Below are 14,692 nucleotides of genomic sequence, written 5' to 3'. Positions count from 1 at the left end.
GTGCTGTAGTCGGTTTTACCGGTGCTGTTGTCGGTTTTACCGGTGCTGTAGTCGGTTTTACCAGTGCTGTGGTCGGTTTTACCGGTGCTGTAGTATGCGTTATTATTTCTGCTGAAGGGCGATTATTCCAGGAGTGAAATTCTCTTGGAAAAATTGTCTGTTACAAACTCCTGCAGAAAGACACTGTGGTGAACACATTGCAGCTACAATTCACTGCTGTATTGTATTATGATGATGCCCTTGTGGACTCTGCCTATGGCTCCGCCCCCTCGGGGGTGGTATATACAGCAGGGGGTTGGACTATTGGGTTCAGGTCAGCACCCGCCGCCAATCCTGATTTTCCCCCACCACCTGATTCTCCATCCCTTTGGGTAATCACATTCCGGGCATCCCGGGATGGTGAATCCCGCCCCTAATCTTTGTCGTGTCACTGAAGGACCTCCCGAGTGAAAGCGAATCATTTTCTCCCAGAGTTAGGGGCAAATCTACAATCAAAACCTCACTTCATTTACTCTCTCTGGAGTGTGGCTGAATCTGACTGTCCTCAGACGGCTCAGCAAGCTGCCCAATCAGACGGCTCAGCAAGCTGCCCAATCAGACGGCTCAGCAAGCTGCCCAATCAGGTGGCTCAGCAAGCTGCCCAATCAGGTGGCTCAGCAAGCTGCCCAATCAGGTGGCTCAGCAAGCTGCCCAATCAGATGGCTCAGCAAGCTGCCCAATCAGATGGCTCAGCAAGCTGCCCAATCAGGTGGCTCAAAACCAGTTTGTTAGCGGATTGTAGGGATGGGCAATAAATGCCAGTGATGCCCCTATCCTGAAATTTAATTTGAAAAGAGAATCAATCACATCGAAAGTTTGGTCCTCAGTGAGGAGAGATTGACATTGGGTCAAAATGGTTAAATTGTCAACGTGGAGAAATGCTGATATTGTGCTTAAATGAGAAATCCCTGCTTCAGAGCAAATGTGGGACAAAAATTCATCCCATCCATTCACTTTATTAAAGATTTAAAAATAAGGAAAACATTGCAGGAAAGTAGAGCAGGTTAAATTCATTTTTATGTGAATATGATTCAAAGTGCTTGAAGATTACCATATCCTATTTACAGTTAAAACATTGAATCCTTCATACTTACAGGAAATGTTATCAGATAAAATGCGCTACCACCGGCAACTGTCAACGAAGCAGAGAATCTTGCGATACTTTATTCATTTTATGAGCTGGATTATTTCATTAGGAACAACGTATGGTTGCTGTTTGGGAATTCATTCCTATTCTATCGTCAATTTCCAGGTATGTTGCATTGTACCTTGTTGCACTATTGAATGAAGGGTGGCACATTTCTGTCTATTTCACAATGCAAAGTAAGCTGATTGCCTTAAAGAGCTACATACCGGGGGATCGCAAAGTGAATCCACAAAATGTTTCAAATAATTCACTAATCATTTAATATCAAAGAGCAGCCTGAGTAACTACAGAGTGTAACTGGGAGTTACACTGAACGCACTCTAACAAGCAGAACTATAACACGAGCCCAGTGAAATCCATTCAAATGGCTGGGTGTATGAGGACATCTCCAACCTGTTAAGGAACAGATTGCCACTAATCGCTTGCAAAGTAAAGAAAGAAGGCTGTCTTGGTGCAGATCTGTGGATGGGTTCCCCGTTATATCAGGAGTTCCTACTTCCTGGCTCAGTACACACTCCCTGGTTGACAAAGTGAGATGAAATGTAAAGTCAGAAATGGGCCCCATCGAGGCAATGATCCAGAAGTTATTAATTATGGTTACACCGTCCCACCAGTGGTAACACAGTGGCCCCGGTATTTACCTGAGACAGCAGGAGAACACAGGGGGAAGGGGCAGTTTAGCATCAAATGCTTTCCCTCAGGCCCTGATGGATTTAAGAGAAGAATCTGTTTACCATTTTGGAATCAGTTTCTTGGCTGCAGCCAAGTTAGGGTTTCAGGGCGAGTCAGCTGCTGGGTGTATAGACTACCAGAGAGGTCAGTGTATATATCACTCTTTGAAGCTTCAAAGTTCCTCCCAAAATGCGGTCAATTTATATGGCAAGTATGAAAATGTATGTTATTGTGGGTGTGGGTGGCCGCCATCTTTGTCATTTGCCATGCAAGGTTTGCTCTGTGTGGGCGTGTCTTGAACTCCTGTACATCTTCACAACACAGCTCATATTGCCTGTTTGATCCCTTGCTCTTGGTTATAAGGTGCCAGCTGTTATGATCTGGCAGGTGATATTTGCCACACAAACCAAATCCCAAAAGGGAAACTTGTCAAGCTTATCACAACTCTTCTTTTGGGCAGCACAGTGGTTAGCACAGTTGCTTCACAGCTCCAGGTCCCAGGTTTGATTCCCGGCTTGGGTGACTGCCTGTGCTGAGCCTGCACATTCTCCCCGTGTGTGCGTGGGTTTCCTCCAGGTGCTCTGGTTTCCTCCCACAGTCCAAAGATGTGCAGGTTAGGTGGATTGGCCATGATAAATTGGCCTTAGTGTCCAAAAAGGTTGGGCTGGATGGGGTTACTGGTTATGGGGTTAGGGTGTCGGTGTGGGCTTGGGTAGGGTGCTCTTTCCAAGGTCTGGTGCAGACCTGATGGGCCGAATGGCCTCCTTTTGCACTGTAAATTCCATCATTCTATGAACCATTGAACCACAGAAAAGGGATAGCACAGAAGGAGGCCATTCTTCCCATCTTGTCCATGCCAGCCCAGGGACACCCAGGAGCCCTTTCTAATCCCACCTTGCTGCACCCGGTCCATCACCCTGTAGTTTACAGCATTTAAAGTGCAGATCCAGGTACTTTTTAAAAGAGTTTAGGGTCTCTGCCTCCACTATCAACTCGGGCAGCGAATTCCAGACTCTCACTACCCTCTGCATAACAGAGTTTTTCCTTATGTCCCCGCTACTCCTTATGTCACTTATCTTGAATCTATGTCCCCTGGTTCTAGTATTATCCCCCAGTGGAAATTATTTCATCCTGTCCACTCTATCTCTTCCCCTTGTAGTTTTGTCCAGACAATGGCTCCTTTGGTCCAAGGAAAATAACCCCAATCTCTCCAATCTCTCCAGAGCAATAACATCCTTCCTGTAACGTGGTGATCAGGACTGCACACAATACTCCAGCTGTGGCCTCACCAGTGTTTTATACAATTCCAGCACCCCTTGTCTACTTTAATAATAATAAATTGTGGGAGGAAACCGGAGCACCCGAAGGAAACTCACGCAGACACGGGGAGAATGTGCAGACTTCGCACAGACAGTGACCCAAGCTGCTAACTACTGTGCTACCGTGCTGCCCAACTGAACTGCTGTCTTTAGGAACCTGTGTGCCAGTACGCCAAGATCTCTCACTTCATCCACCCCTCTTAGTGTATTCCCATTTATTGTGTACTCCCTTTAACCATTTGACCTCCCAAAATGCATGACCTCACACTTCTGTGTTAAAATCCACCTGTCACTTTATGGGCTAGTGCGCGGTCAATTCCAGCCCACAGACCCCTGAGTCCCAACACAAATGAATTAACCAATAATTTGTGTATTTTCCTAAGACCTTTAACCCTTGATTGCTCCAATGAGTTACAGGCACCAGATTTATACGTAAAACATTTAAAAACTGTTTATTTCTAACAAGGAAAGAGATAAATATATAATGGTAAGAATGGAACAATGGTCTGTTAATCTAACTATCCCCCAACCCACCCTCCAACCAGACACACACAAGCCAAACATATAGTGCAGGTAGGAAAGGATTGAAAATAACAGGGATTAAAGGGCATGAGATCATTCTTTGCTGCCGATGTAGCAGTCATTGTAGCCAACAATCTTCTAACCTGGTCTTCACCTGGAACCTGCAGGCTGTAAAATCTCTCCGGCAAGTTACTTCCACTTTTAACACTGAGAATTCTCCTTCTGAGGACTGTGCAATTCTAGCCTGCATCCACCAGGTGAAGTATCAGCCTCACTGAGTTCAAACGACAGTTCTCAGTATGAGAGTTTACAGTATATTTAACCCCCTCCATGCCCTGAACCATCAGGAAGAAGTCAACATGGGAGAAAGAACTTGGAGCACGGACATCACACTTCTTAATCAGGATAGAAATATTTACTTGCCCACAGCTCCTCTCCCAGGTCACTTTCCCGGGCTAGCTGGATGCCTTTAATTGTCAGGCCTTTCAGAGTTTTTACACTTTCACCGACCTGGCCGGAGACATTTAAGGCAGAAGTTACTTCCCCAAGCTGGAAGTATTCATACTGCCCAGCCAGGAGCTGATAGGGAGAGCCTCGACTGGCAGTGTGATGTCTCCTAGGGTTTCACAGAACTGAAACAAAACGGAGCTGGCTTCTCCTGCTCCAGGACCCTTCCGAAAGGCTCCATCAATCCCAAACGAGAATCCCAAAGACCCAGATTGCAAACGAGTTGATTGGCTGCTTGCCAAGTCTATCAACATGGCATCACGGGCTATGCCACGGGCTATGCCACGGGCTATGCCACGGAGCATCAAAGGGAGATCTGGGCCAGTACATTAGACCAGATGTGTTTCCGGTGTGACTGAAGTCTGCAGGTTTTAAAGCCGTCTGTAATGCTGCAGGGACAGGGATTAAAAGAGAAACACAAAACAGACAAGGATTTAGCCAGTTCCTTACAATAGTTAAAATTAAACTTACAGAACATTCCTCCAAATGGATTTCCATTTGGCTATACTCACAAATAAGCACCCTTTCAGCTATAATCCCTTATAGATATTTAAAGTATAAAACCGGTAATATTACCAAAAAGCAAACTCACTGTTGCTGTCGGAAAGGGATGTCACATGGCTTCCTCTCTGCTGTGCAAAATCCAGAATTTTTGGTGGAGGTGAGATGGCCGTTGAATTTGTTAAAAGTGGCATAAATATGCATAAAATATGTATAAAGCCATTATTATTCAGCTCATTGGAACTGTCAACATACCTGTCAAAATCAACTTTCAAAATGATCAGAAGCACCTGTGAAGAGGACCTGTCAAGAGAAACTGACAAAGGAAGATATCGAGCTGTCAAGGCATTTTAAAGTTTTAAAATTTTGAAAAATATATCTGGAGAATTAAAATAAATGCAATTTCATTCTGTCTATTCACATAATGCTGAGGGCTTCCATTATTGGATTAGTGCTGCAGGATTGATCTCACAACTATCTATTATTGCAGTAGGTTGCTGGCCATTTTACAAATTGATTGACAGCTACAAGTGGTTATAGACTCTTGAATGTGGGACTATGATTTTCGATGCTCAGGTGAAGTAAAAGTCGAAGGGTTATGAATCTTTGGTATTCGCTGCCCTAGAGGGTTATGTATGCTCCGCTGTTGAACACCTTTAAGGCTGGGATAGACGGATCTGCGGTCTGTCGGGGAGTTAATAGGGAGCGGCTGGAAGGTTTGGGCAGCACAGTAGCATGGTGGTTAGCATAAATGCTTCACAGCTCCAGGGTCCCAGGTTCGATTCCCGGCTGGGTCACTGTCTGTGTGGAGTCTGCACGTCCTCCCCCTGTGTGCGTGGGTTTCCTCCGGGTGCTCCGGTTTCCTCCCACAGTCCAAAGATGTGCGGGTTAGGTGGATTGGCCATGCTAAATTTCCCGTAGTGTCCTAAAAAGTAAGGTTGGGGGGGGGTTGTTGGGTTATGGGTATAGGGTGGATACGTGGGTTTGAGTAGGGTGATAATTGCTCGGCACAACATTGAGGGCCGAAGGGCCTGTTCTGTGCTGTACTGTTCTATGTTCTATGTTCTAAGGTGGAATTGAAGGACTGAGTAAATGGAATTTCATGAATGAGTGCTTTTTCAAGACAGTCAAGTCCACAATAGACACTTGTGCCCCTCCCCCTCCCCCACTCCTCCCATGGGTTGTTTTACGGGGGTAGAGGAAATTTGCTATTGACTGATTACAGATCTTCCAGTTCTTCCCGTGTCAACCGCGTTTCCCGTGGCTCACATCCTCCGCCTCTAGAAAACCCGCTACGGGCCGTCACCCTCAGCGGGCCCAGAAGGTCCCGCCCATGGGAAGGGCCTGTAAATTTCAGCCTCAGAACTTTATTCTACAGAACTCTTTTTGTCTCCTCTCCGCTTGGGTGGATTCATAGAACATAGAACATACAGTGCAGAAGGAGGCCGTTCAGCCCATCGAGTCTGCACCGACCCACTTAAGCCCTCACTGCCACCCTATCTCCGTAGCCCAATAACCCCTTCTTTGGACACTAAGGGCAATTTAGCATGGCCAATCCACCTAACCTGCACGTCTTTGGACTGTGGGAGGAAACCGGAGCACCCGGAGGAAACCCACGCAGACACGGGGGGAACGTGCAGACTCCGCACAGACAGTGACCCAGCGGGGAATCGAACCTGGGACCCTGGAGCTGTGAAGTCACAGTGCTAACCACTGTGCTACCGTGCTGCCTGATTCCAGATCAGTTGGCATGTGAGACGTGAGGGCAAAAGGTGGGATGGGGAATGAGTTGGCACTAAGTTGGCACAGGAGTTATAAAGGGCCATGGGGGTGAGTGGAGGGGCATAGGTTGACATAGGGGGCATCAGGGACATTGGAGGGTATTTGGGGAAGGCATACCATTACCATGGCAACAGGAGAGGTCTGTGTGTTGGATTGACCCATTACTGTTTACTATCTGCATTAACCTTTACCTTAAAACAAATGATTATGGAAACATGTTTAAAGGCAGAAAATCCCCAAGTCATCCAATGTCTTTGACAAGGATGTATTTTGTTTTATATAGTTTAATTAACACCAGTTAAGTTAAACTATATATTTATCTTTATATTTCCTGTCCTAAAACACCTTTGAATTCCTCTCTGGCCACGGAGAAAGTGCCAGAGGTTTGGGAACAGCGAATGTTTCTCCACTTTTCACTGGTAGTGCTAAGCCGGGGAATTACCGACCAGTGAGGCTCACGTCTGTGGTCAGGAAACTATTGGAAAAATTCTGAAGGAGAATTAATGCCCACTTGGAAAGACATGGGTTTATTAGAGACAGTCAGAGTGGCTTTGTCAGAGGGAGGTCATGTCTAATTAATCTGATAACATTTTTTGAAGGACGTGTAGTTGATGTAGTTTATATGGATTTTAGCAAAGCCTTTGACAAGGTCCCACGGGGAGACTGATTTAGACGGTTGAAGCTCACGGAATTCAAGGAAAGTTGCCGAGATGGATCAGAAACTGGCCCAGTAACAGGACACAGAGGGCAGTGGGAGAGGCTGTTTGAGTAACTGGAGGCCGGTGTCCAGCGGTGTACCACAGGGATCAGTGCTGGGTCGCCTATTGTTTGTTATAGATATAGATGAGAACCGTGGGGGAATAATAAATACATTTTCAGACAACACCAAGATTGGTCGGGGGGGTTAACGGTGAAGAAGAGGGTGATAGGTTGCAGGAAGGTATAGATGGGTTGGTCAGATGGGCAGAGCAGCGGCAGATGGTGTTTAACCCTGAGAAGTGTGAGGTGATGGACTTTGGAAGGAGAAACAGGACGAGGGAGTACGTAATGAATTACAGGACACCAGGAAACTCAGAGGAACAGATACATCCTTGTTCACAAATCCCTGCAGGTGGCAGAGCCGGTGAATAGGGTCGTTAATAAGGTATTTGGGACACTTGCCTTTATCAGTGGTGACATAGATTATAAGAGCAGGGTGGTTATGTTGGAGCTGTGCAGAACATTGGTTAGGCCACAGCTGGAGTACTGGGTGCAGTTCAGGTCGCCTCGGTAAAGGAAGGAGGAGATTGTACTGGAGGGGGTGCAGAGGAGATTCACCAGGATGTTCCCTGGGATGGAGCATCTGAGCTATAAGGAGAGACTGGATAGGATGGCATTGTTTTCCTTCGAGCAGAGGAGGCTGAGGGAGGGATATGATTGAGGTGTATAAGATTGAGGGGTTTGAACAGCGTAAATAGGAAGCAGCTGTTCCCTTGGTTGAGGGATTAATCACAAGGGGGATAGTTTTGGGGTGAGGGACAGGAGATTCCGAGGGGATTTGAGAAAATACATTCACTCAGAGGGTGTTGAGAATCTGGAATGCAAACCCTGGGAAGGTAGTGGAGGCTGAAAACCTCACATCCTTTAAAAAGCACTTGGACAGCACTTGAAACACCCTCATATTCTAGGATATGGGATAAATGAAGGTAAATGGAATTAGTGCGAGATTAGGGATAGTTATTGTCGGTGCAGACTCGATGGGCTGAAGGGCCTTTTCTGCGCTGTAAGACTCTATGACCCTATGACCTGTTCCTCAATTACATTATTTGGTCTACAGCCTTATCATTCAAGGAGAAAACATCATTCACACAGAGATTATCACCTTAATAAAAAAGGAAACATTAACATATTTATATACAGAAATACACAGAGAAATGTTTGGGTACATAATAACAAATTTCCACAAGGACAGGATTTTGATCTGAAAACAATAGAGAGGCTAACAGTGTTCACTGTCATGTATTTACAAATTAAAGAGCAAAATCTGGTAAGCACGGGCACAGTTAATCATCAGAAACCAAACGTCACTATCTGAGATAAGCTGCTGTTCTTTAAATGACATAAAAATATTATCTCGTGGTCTGGCTGCCCATTGAAATGTATTGAATGAGAGGAAATGTCAGTACTGACCTGTAAATACAGACCCAGCTTGCTACAAAAGTTAGTACTTGTCCATTCCAGTTTAATGTTGTGGTCAATCTTAATAACTTGTAAATAACCTCTCTGGCATTGGGAATTAACTTGTACAATATCAGCTTCTCATTCCTTCAACTTTCAATTATTGTTGGAGATTTTTAAAAAACTTTTTGAAACTTTTTTTCTTCTGTTTCTTTTCGAGCTCTCATGCACCTTTCTTTGCCTTTTTTTTCATTTTTTGTATCTGATTGGAGATTGTTTCACTTTTCTCATTTTTGATTTCTGGTTCAGGCACTATGTATTCGTTAACGGTTCTTCAACTGAATTAGTTTGGGAGATACGCAGCTGCTTGTTCTGTTAAAACTGGAGATGGTGCTGCATTTGCCTTCCAAACTCCGTGGGCAAGTCTGACAAAGGGCTCGCTGGCTGTTTACTGCCACAGCAAAATCAGGTCCAACACGATAATGAACACAACCCCAAAAGCAACTTCCAGCCCTGTGCAAACTAGCAACTCCACAATGGACACCTGCTCTAAAATCTCCCCCCAAAACACACTGCTGCTCCTTTAATTGGAGCAGGGGTAGTTAATGTAGAATCTCGACTTTGTATTGTGTTTAACCTGTGATAACAATAATACATAGCTCATTTAAATATTTCCGTGGACAAGGAGGGGCAGACTATTAGGTACGAAGAACAATGAAGGTTGCTGGCCATTGCTATTGAGATACAAGTCTATGGTGCACAAGAATCGATCTTGAAGTTCAAACTTCAATAAAAGATGGCTCTGTTTAGGACACTGGGAAACCCAGGATGTAATATTCAACATTTTAGCAGGCCTGGCCTTGAGACCCCTTTGAACTGTCACTGAGTGTGGAGCGCATTGCAGGCACATTAAGGAAATAATTTAGATTAAATTGCACCTTCCATGGTCACAGGGTGATGTACTTGACCATTGTTCAACCAATTAATTAATTTAAGTATGCTCACTGTAGGTAAGTGTGGCAACCCATTTGCACACAGAAATTGATTAATTAATCTGTACTTTCTTTCTGTCTTAGAATATCTGGTATTACATATACACAAGTGGTAGGTTGATCTGTGTAGAGTTTCTAGGAAAACGAGCAAACTTTCGAAATTGGATGAATTGGTTGATTGATAAACTGAATTCTGGGGAAGAATTTGATCCAGTCAAGGCACAGGCAGTTGAGTTTTCATTACGTTCCGAGCTGTCAGTGGCAGATAGACCAGCAAAGCGGAATGAGCCATCTAAATTGTGGTCTGTGAGTATGTAGAAATACAAGTACAACCATGGTTACTTTGTACACTGACTGTCATCAGAGAATTCAGAATAATACATTTAACGGCAATCAGTATTTGAACTTTCTTATTAATTCGATTTCTAGCTTCCTGCAACTATCTGACGACACATCAGAGTCAGTATTCTAAATGATTGTCGATCCCCTTTTATGTCTGAATTTTAGATATTAATCCAAAGATATATCTTAATCATATTATGCAATTTCATCTCCTGAGTTTTCACTGCAGTTACCATGTCATATGAACATATACAGAAAAGTTTATTCAATTCAATGTTCATCAGGACCTGGATTTCAAATCATCCAAATTTAGTAAAATTTGGATTTTTTATATGAAACCTGAAATTAACTATTTTTGTTTCAATTTGGACCATTCTTAATCACAGTATTGTAAATAGTTTACTCCAGATTATTCTTTACAAGCAGATTTAATAAGTTTTCTTGAAACTTTGAAAAATAATACTGCAGCAAAATCGTACTTTCAATAAACATTGTTCTGCAAATAGCAATCCTTCTAAGAGATCAGTGTTAGTTAGCAGGAAGTGAGAAATGTGTTTTATGATATTAGTGTTTTCCTTTCCTGTCCGACTTTCCAAAATATTTCTCTCAGCTACTTAGGAATGAGCAATGCAAACTCGAAGACGTTCATGTCCGAAAGCCCCTACCAGAGAATATATTAAAATCAGATTCCATAAATCTGAATCATTCAAAGGAGTGACACTAAACAATGAGCAGTAAAACTGCTGGATTATCTGAAACTCTCAACAGCGTCAACAATGTCTTTAGGGAACGGGAAGCAGCCGTCATTATCTGGTTATGTCTACAGGTCGCTCCAGACACACACTTAACACCTCGGAGTTGGCTCTGCCAAACACTCAATTGGAAAAGTAATCATCAGGAAGCAAAGAGGAAACTTACCACTTACTCAGGAAGAGTTAGGGAAGGACAACAACCATGTCCTGACAATCATTGCCCACATCTCAAGAGCAAACTTTTAAAACCTGCATTCAGGGTAGAGAAAGGCTGGAGCTACTCTGGGACCAAATCTGGTGGATAGTCTGAGTCTAAATATTCTAGTGAGAATCTATCCCCGAACGATGTATCGGTGCAGTGTTTAAAATCCAGCTCTCTGAAAACCAGACACTTTAAAAAATGTTCCTAAATGTTGAATTACACTTGTAATTGTGGTAAACCACTGTTACACCTGTATTAGGTGATGTAAGGTAGGACCTGTACTACAGGTTCGCCGGTAGTCCCTGCCTGCTGGCTCCGCCCAGTAGGAGGAGTATAAATATGTGTGTCCTTCATTCAGCAGCCATTTCGCCAGCTGCTATGGGAGGCCACACATCTTAGAGCAATAAAGCCTCAGTTGTATTCAACTCTCGTCTTTGTACAATTGATCGTGCATCAGTAATTAAATGTAATTCACACTTACTGGGACAATTTTACTGGTTCTCGGTAGTGTTCACCGAACCTGATCCATTGACCTGGCCCAATCCTTATCATTTTCTATACAGCGTAGTGTTCCTCATAAAGGCAATAAATGTTGGCCTAGCCAGCACCCATGTGAAATAAATGTCAAAAATATAAACGTTTTATATTTTATAAATAAAGGTCTGCCGTCACAATTCTGTCAGAATAGTCAGCAGGTATTTCCATGGGTTACACTTCAACAGGGACTGAATTCCTCGCTCAGAGCCAAGAAAGTGGATTTATTGCAGAAATTAGACAGACAAATGTCAGTGGGAGGGTTGAGTGAGGCTGAGTGAGTAGTATGGGGGAGGCACTTATGCTGAAAGTGATCTCTAAACTAAAGCTGTGCATAAACCTAAAGTTTAGGATTTAGACAGAGTGTTGATGAGGTTGGTCTGATAGAAGAGGACTGGGTGGATGGAGTTGTAAGGGGCGCTGTTGATTAAGCAAAGCCAAGGTTTTCGGCGATGAACTGAATGTTTCAATTCCATGGGCTTGAAGTCTCATAAAATACAAACCACAAACCCTTGAAATCACTTAATTTGTGTAAAACACATTGTGTAACCAGCGACGCCCCTCCCCCGCAGGGTCGGGGAATCGCCCGGGGCCGGCGTAAATCCCGCCCCCGCCGTGGACGGAATTCTCCGCCACCCGGGAATCGGCGGGGGCGGGAACCACGCCACACCGGTCGGCGTGCCCCCCGCAGCGATTCTCCGGCCCGCGATGGGCCGAAGTCCCGCCGCTGTCAAGCCTCTCCCGCTGACATGGTTTAAACTATCTCTGTGCCGGCGGGAGCAGGCGGCGTGAGCGGGCCCCGGGGTCCTGGGGGGGGCGCGGGGCGATCGGACCACAGCGGGTGCCCCCACGGTGGCCTGGGCCACGATCGGGGCCCACCGATCGGCCGGTGGGCCAGTGCCGTGGGGGCACTCTTTTTCTTCCGCCACCGCCACGGCCTCCACCATGGCGGAGATGGAAGAGACCCCCCCCCTACCGCGCATGCGCCGGTGGTGATGTCAGCAGCCGCTGACGTCCGGCGAATGCGTGGACCGGCAAAGGCCTTTCGGCCAGCCCCGACGCCGGGCAGCGTAACGCCAAAGGCTGTTGGCGCCAGTCGGCGAAGCGGGAGCCACTCCGGTGTGGGCCTAGCCCCTAAAGGTGCGGAGAATTCCGCAGCTTTGGGGAGGCCCGATGCCGAAGTGGTTGGCACCACTCCGCTACGCCGGGACCCCCCGCCGGGTAGGGGAGAATTCCGCAGCTTTGGGGAGGCCCGATGCCGAAGTGGTTGGCACCACTCCGCTACGCCGGGACCCCCCGCCCCGCCGGGTAGGGGAGAATTCCGCCCATGATATGAGGCAACAACAATATATAATATTCATGAAGTAAGAAATAAAGCAAAATCCTTTGATTTATATTTTTATAGATTATTTATAAAGATCCTATTGAAGAGGAAATGCAAAAACAAGCAGCGACGTTGGTATTACCTATTGTGGTGGCCATCATCAATCTGTTCATTCCTTTATTCTTCTCATTCCTTGGCGTTATGGAAAGATTCAAATATGCACGGCATGAGATATATATTCTCATTATCAGGTATTCATTTCAAATTTTGCTTTCAGATAAATCTTATCTTCACTTAAAGATGCCGGAAGGAGTGATTATAACCCTGAGTGACCACTTTCAAAATATTTTATTTGAATACTAAATGACATCACTGGGAAACTTGTCTGAATTAATGTTCAATTACAATAACGAGCCTATTGCACCGTGAGTTATTGAAGGTTTACAGCATGCATACCATGTGCCACAATGGTTTAAACTTTGAGTTGCAGGGTCTGCTGTAGCACCACTTTCTAACACCAGAAACGTAAAGATTCCTGGTCACACACCAGCTGAAAGTTACATTCTTTCCTTCTATTTTTCTTGTCATTTTTTTCCCTATTGATTGTTACAATTTACTTCTGGTTTATCTTTCATTCTGAACTACTTTCTTCTCTTTCCTGCCATCCCTTTATCACCATGACTCTACGTTTCAGACTTGATGTAATTAGCTCCTTAATCAAACAGTGAGGAGAAAATAGATGGCAGCACCAATCATATTGACTTTACACTGTTAGAGAATACAAAAATACTCAAATAGACAATTAAGATAATACATTAATACCAGACAACAGGATGTATAAGAACATAAGAACTAGGAGCAGGAGTAGGCCATCTGGCCCCTCGAGCCTGCTCCGCCATTCAATCAGATCATGGCTGATCTTTTGTGGACTCAGCTCCACTTTCCGGCCCGAACACCATAACCCTTAATCCCTTTATTCTTCAAAAAACTATCTATCTTTACCTTAAAAAACATGTAATGAAGGAGCCTCAACTGCTTCACTGGGCAAGGAATTCCATAGATTCACAACCCTTTGGGTGAAGAAATTCCTCCTAAACTCAGTCCTAAATCTACTTCCCCTTATTTTGAGGCTATGTCCCCTAGTTCTGCTGTCACCTGCCAGTGGAAACAACCTGCCCACATCTATCCTATCTATTCCCTTCATAATTTTAAATGTTTCTATAAGATCCCCCCTCATCCTTCTAAATTCCAATGAGTACAGTCCCAGTCTACTCAACCTCTCCTCATAATCCAACCCCTTCAGCTCTGGGATTAACCTAGTGAATCTCCTCTGCACACCCTCCAGTGCCAGTACGTCCTTTCTCAAGTAAGGAGACCAAAACTGAACACAATACTCCAGGTGTGGCCGCACTAACACCTTATACAATTGCAGCATAACCTCCCTAGTCTTAAACTCCAACCCTCTAGCAATGAAGGACAAAACTCCATTTGCCTTCTTAATCACCTGTTGCACCTGTAAACCAACCTTCTGTGACTTATGCACTAGCACACCCAAGTCTCTCTGCACAGCGGCATGCTTTAATATTTTATTGTTTAAATAATAATCCCGTTTGCTGTTATTCCTACCAAAATGGATAACCTCACATTTGTCAACATTGTATTCCATCTGCCAGACCCGAGCCCATTCACTTAACCTATCCAAATCCCTCTGCAGACTTCCAGTATCCTCTGCACTTTTCGCTTCACCACTCATCTTAGTGTCATCTGCAAACTTGGACACGTTACCCTTGGTCCCCAACTCCAAATCATCTATGTAAATTGTGAACAATTGTGGGCCCAACACGAATCCCTGAGGGACACCAATAGCTACTGATTGCCAACCAGAGAAACACCCATTAAT

General features: G+C 44.7%; 1 protein-coding gene across 3 annotated transcripts in view; it reads left to right on the top strand.

The window, feature by feature from the left end:
• The window catches only part of LOC119978784 (transmembrane channel-like protein 5), a 252,670-nt gene that overhangs the window by 139,466 nt on the left and 98,512 nt on the right, over positions 1-14,692 (top strand). For 2 of the 3 annotated variants that reach the window (XM_038820662.1, XM_038820661.1), the window contains 3 exons: positions 1,136-1,291; positions 9,723-9,944; positions 12,874-13,043. In XM_038820662.1, coding sequence (XP_038676590.1) covers positions 1,136-1,291; positions 9,723-9,944; positions 12,874-13,043 — 548 coding nt within the window. The remainder of the gene's footprint in view (positions 1-1,135; positions 1,292-9,722; positions 9,945-12,873; positions 13,044-14,692) is intronic. The other variant, XM_038820663.1, reaches the window with a different exon arrangement.

This window comes from Scyliorhinus canicula, chromosome 15, assembly GCF_902713615.1.
Source record: "Scyliorhinus canicula chromosome 15, sScyCan1.1, whole genome shotgun sequence".
In the NCBI taxonomy this organism is placed as follows: Eukaryota; Metazoa; Chordata; class Chondrichthyes; order Carcharhiniformes; family Scyliorhinidae; genus Scyliorhinus; species Scyliorhinus canicula.
Note: the sequence above shows the minus strand (reverse complement) of the source record. Positions and strands in the feature narration are given on the sequence as shown.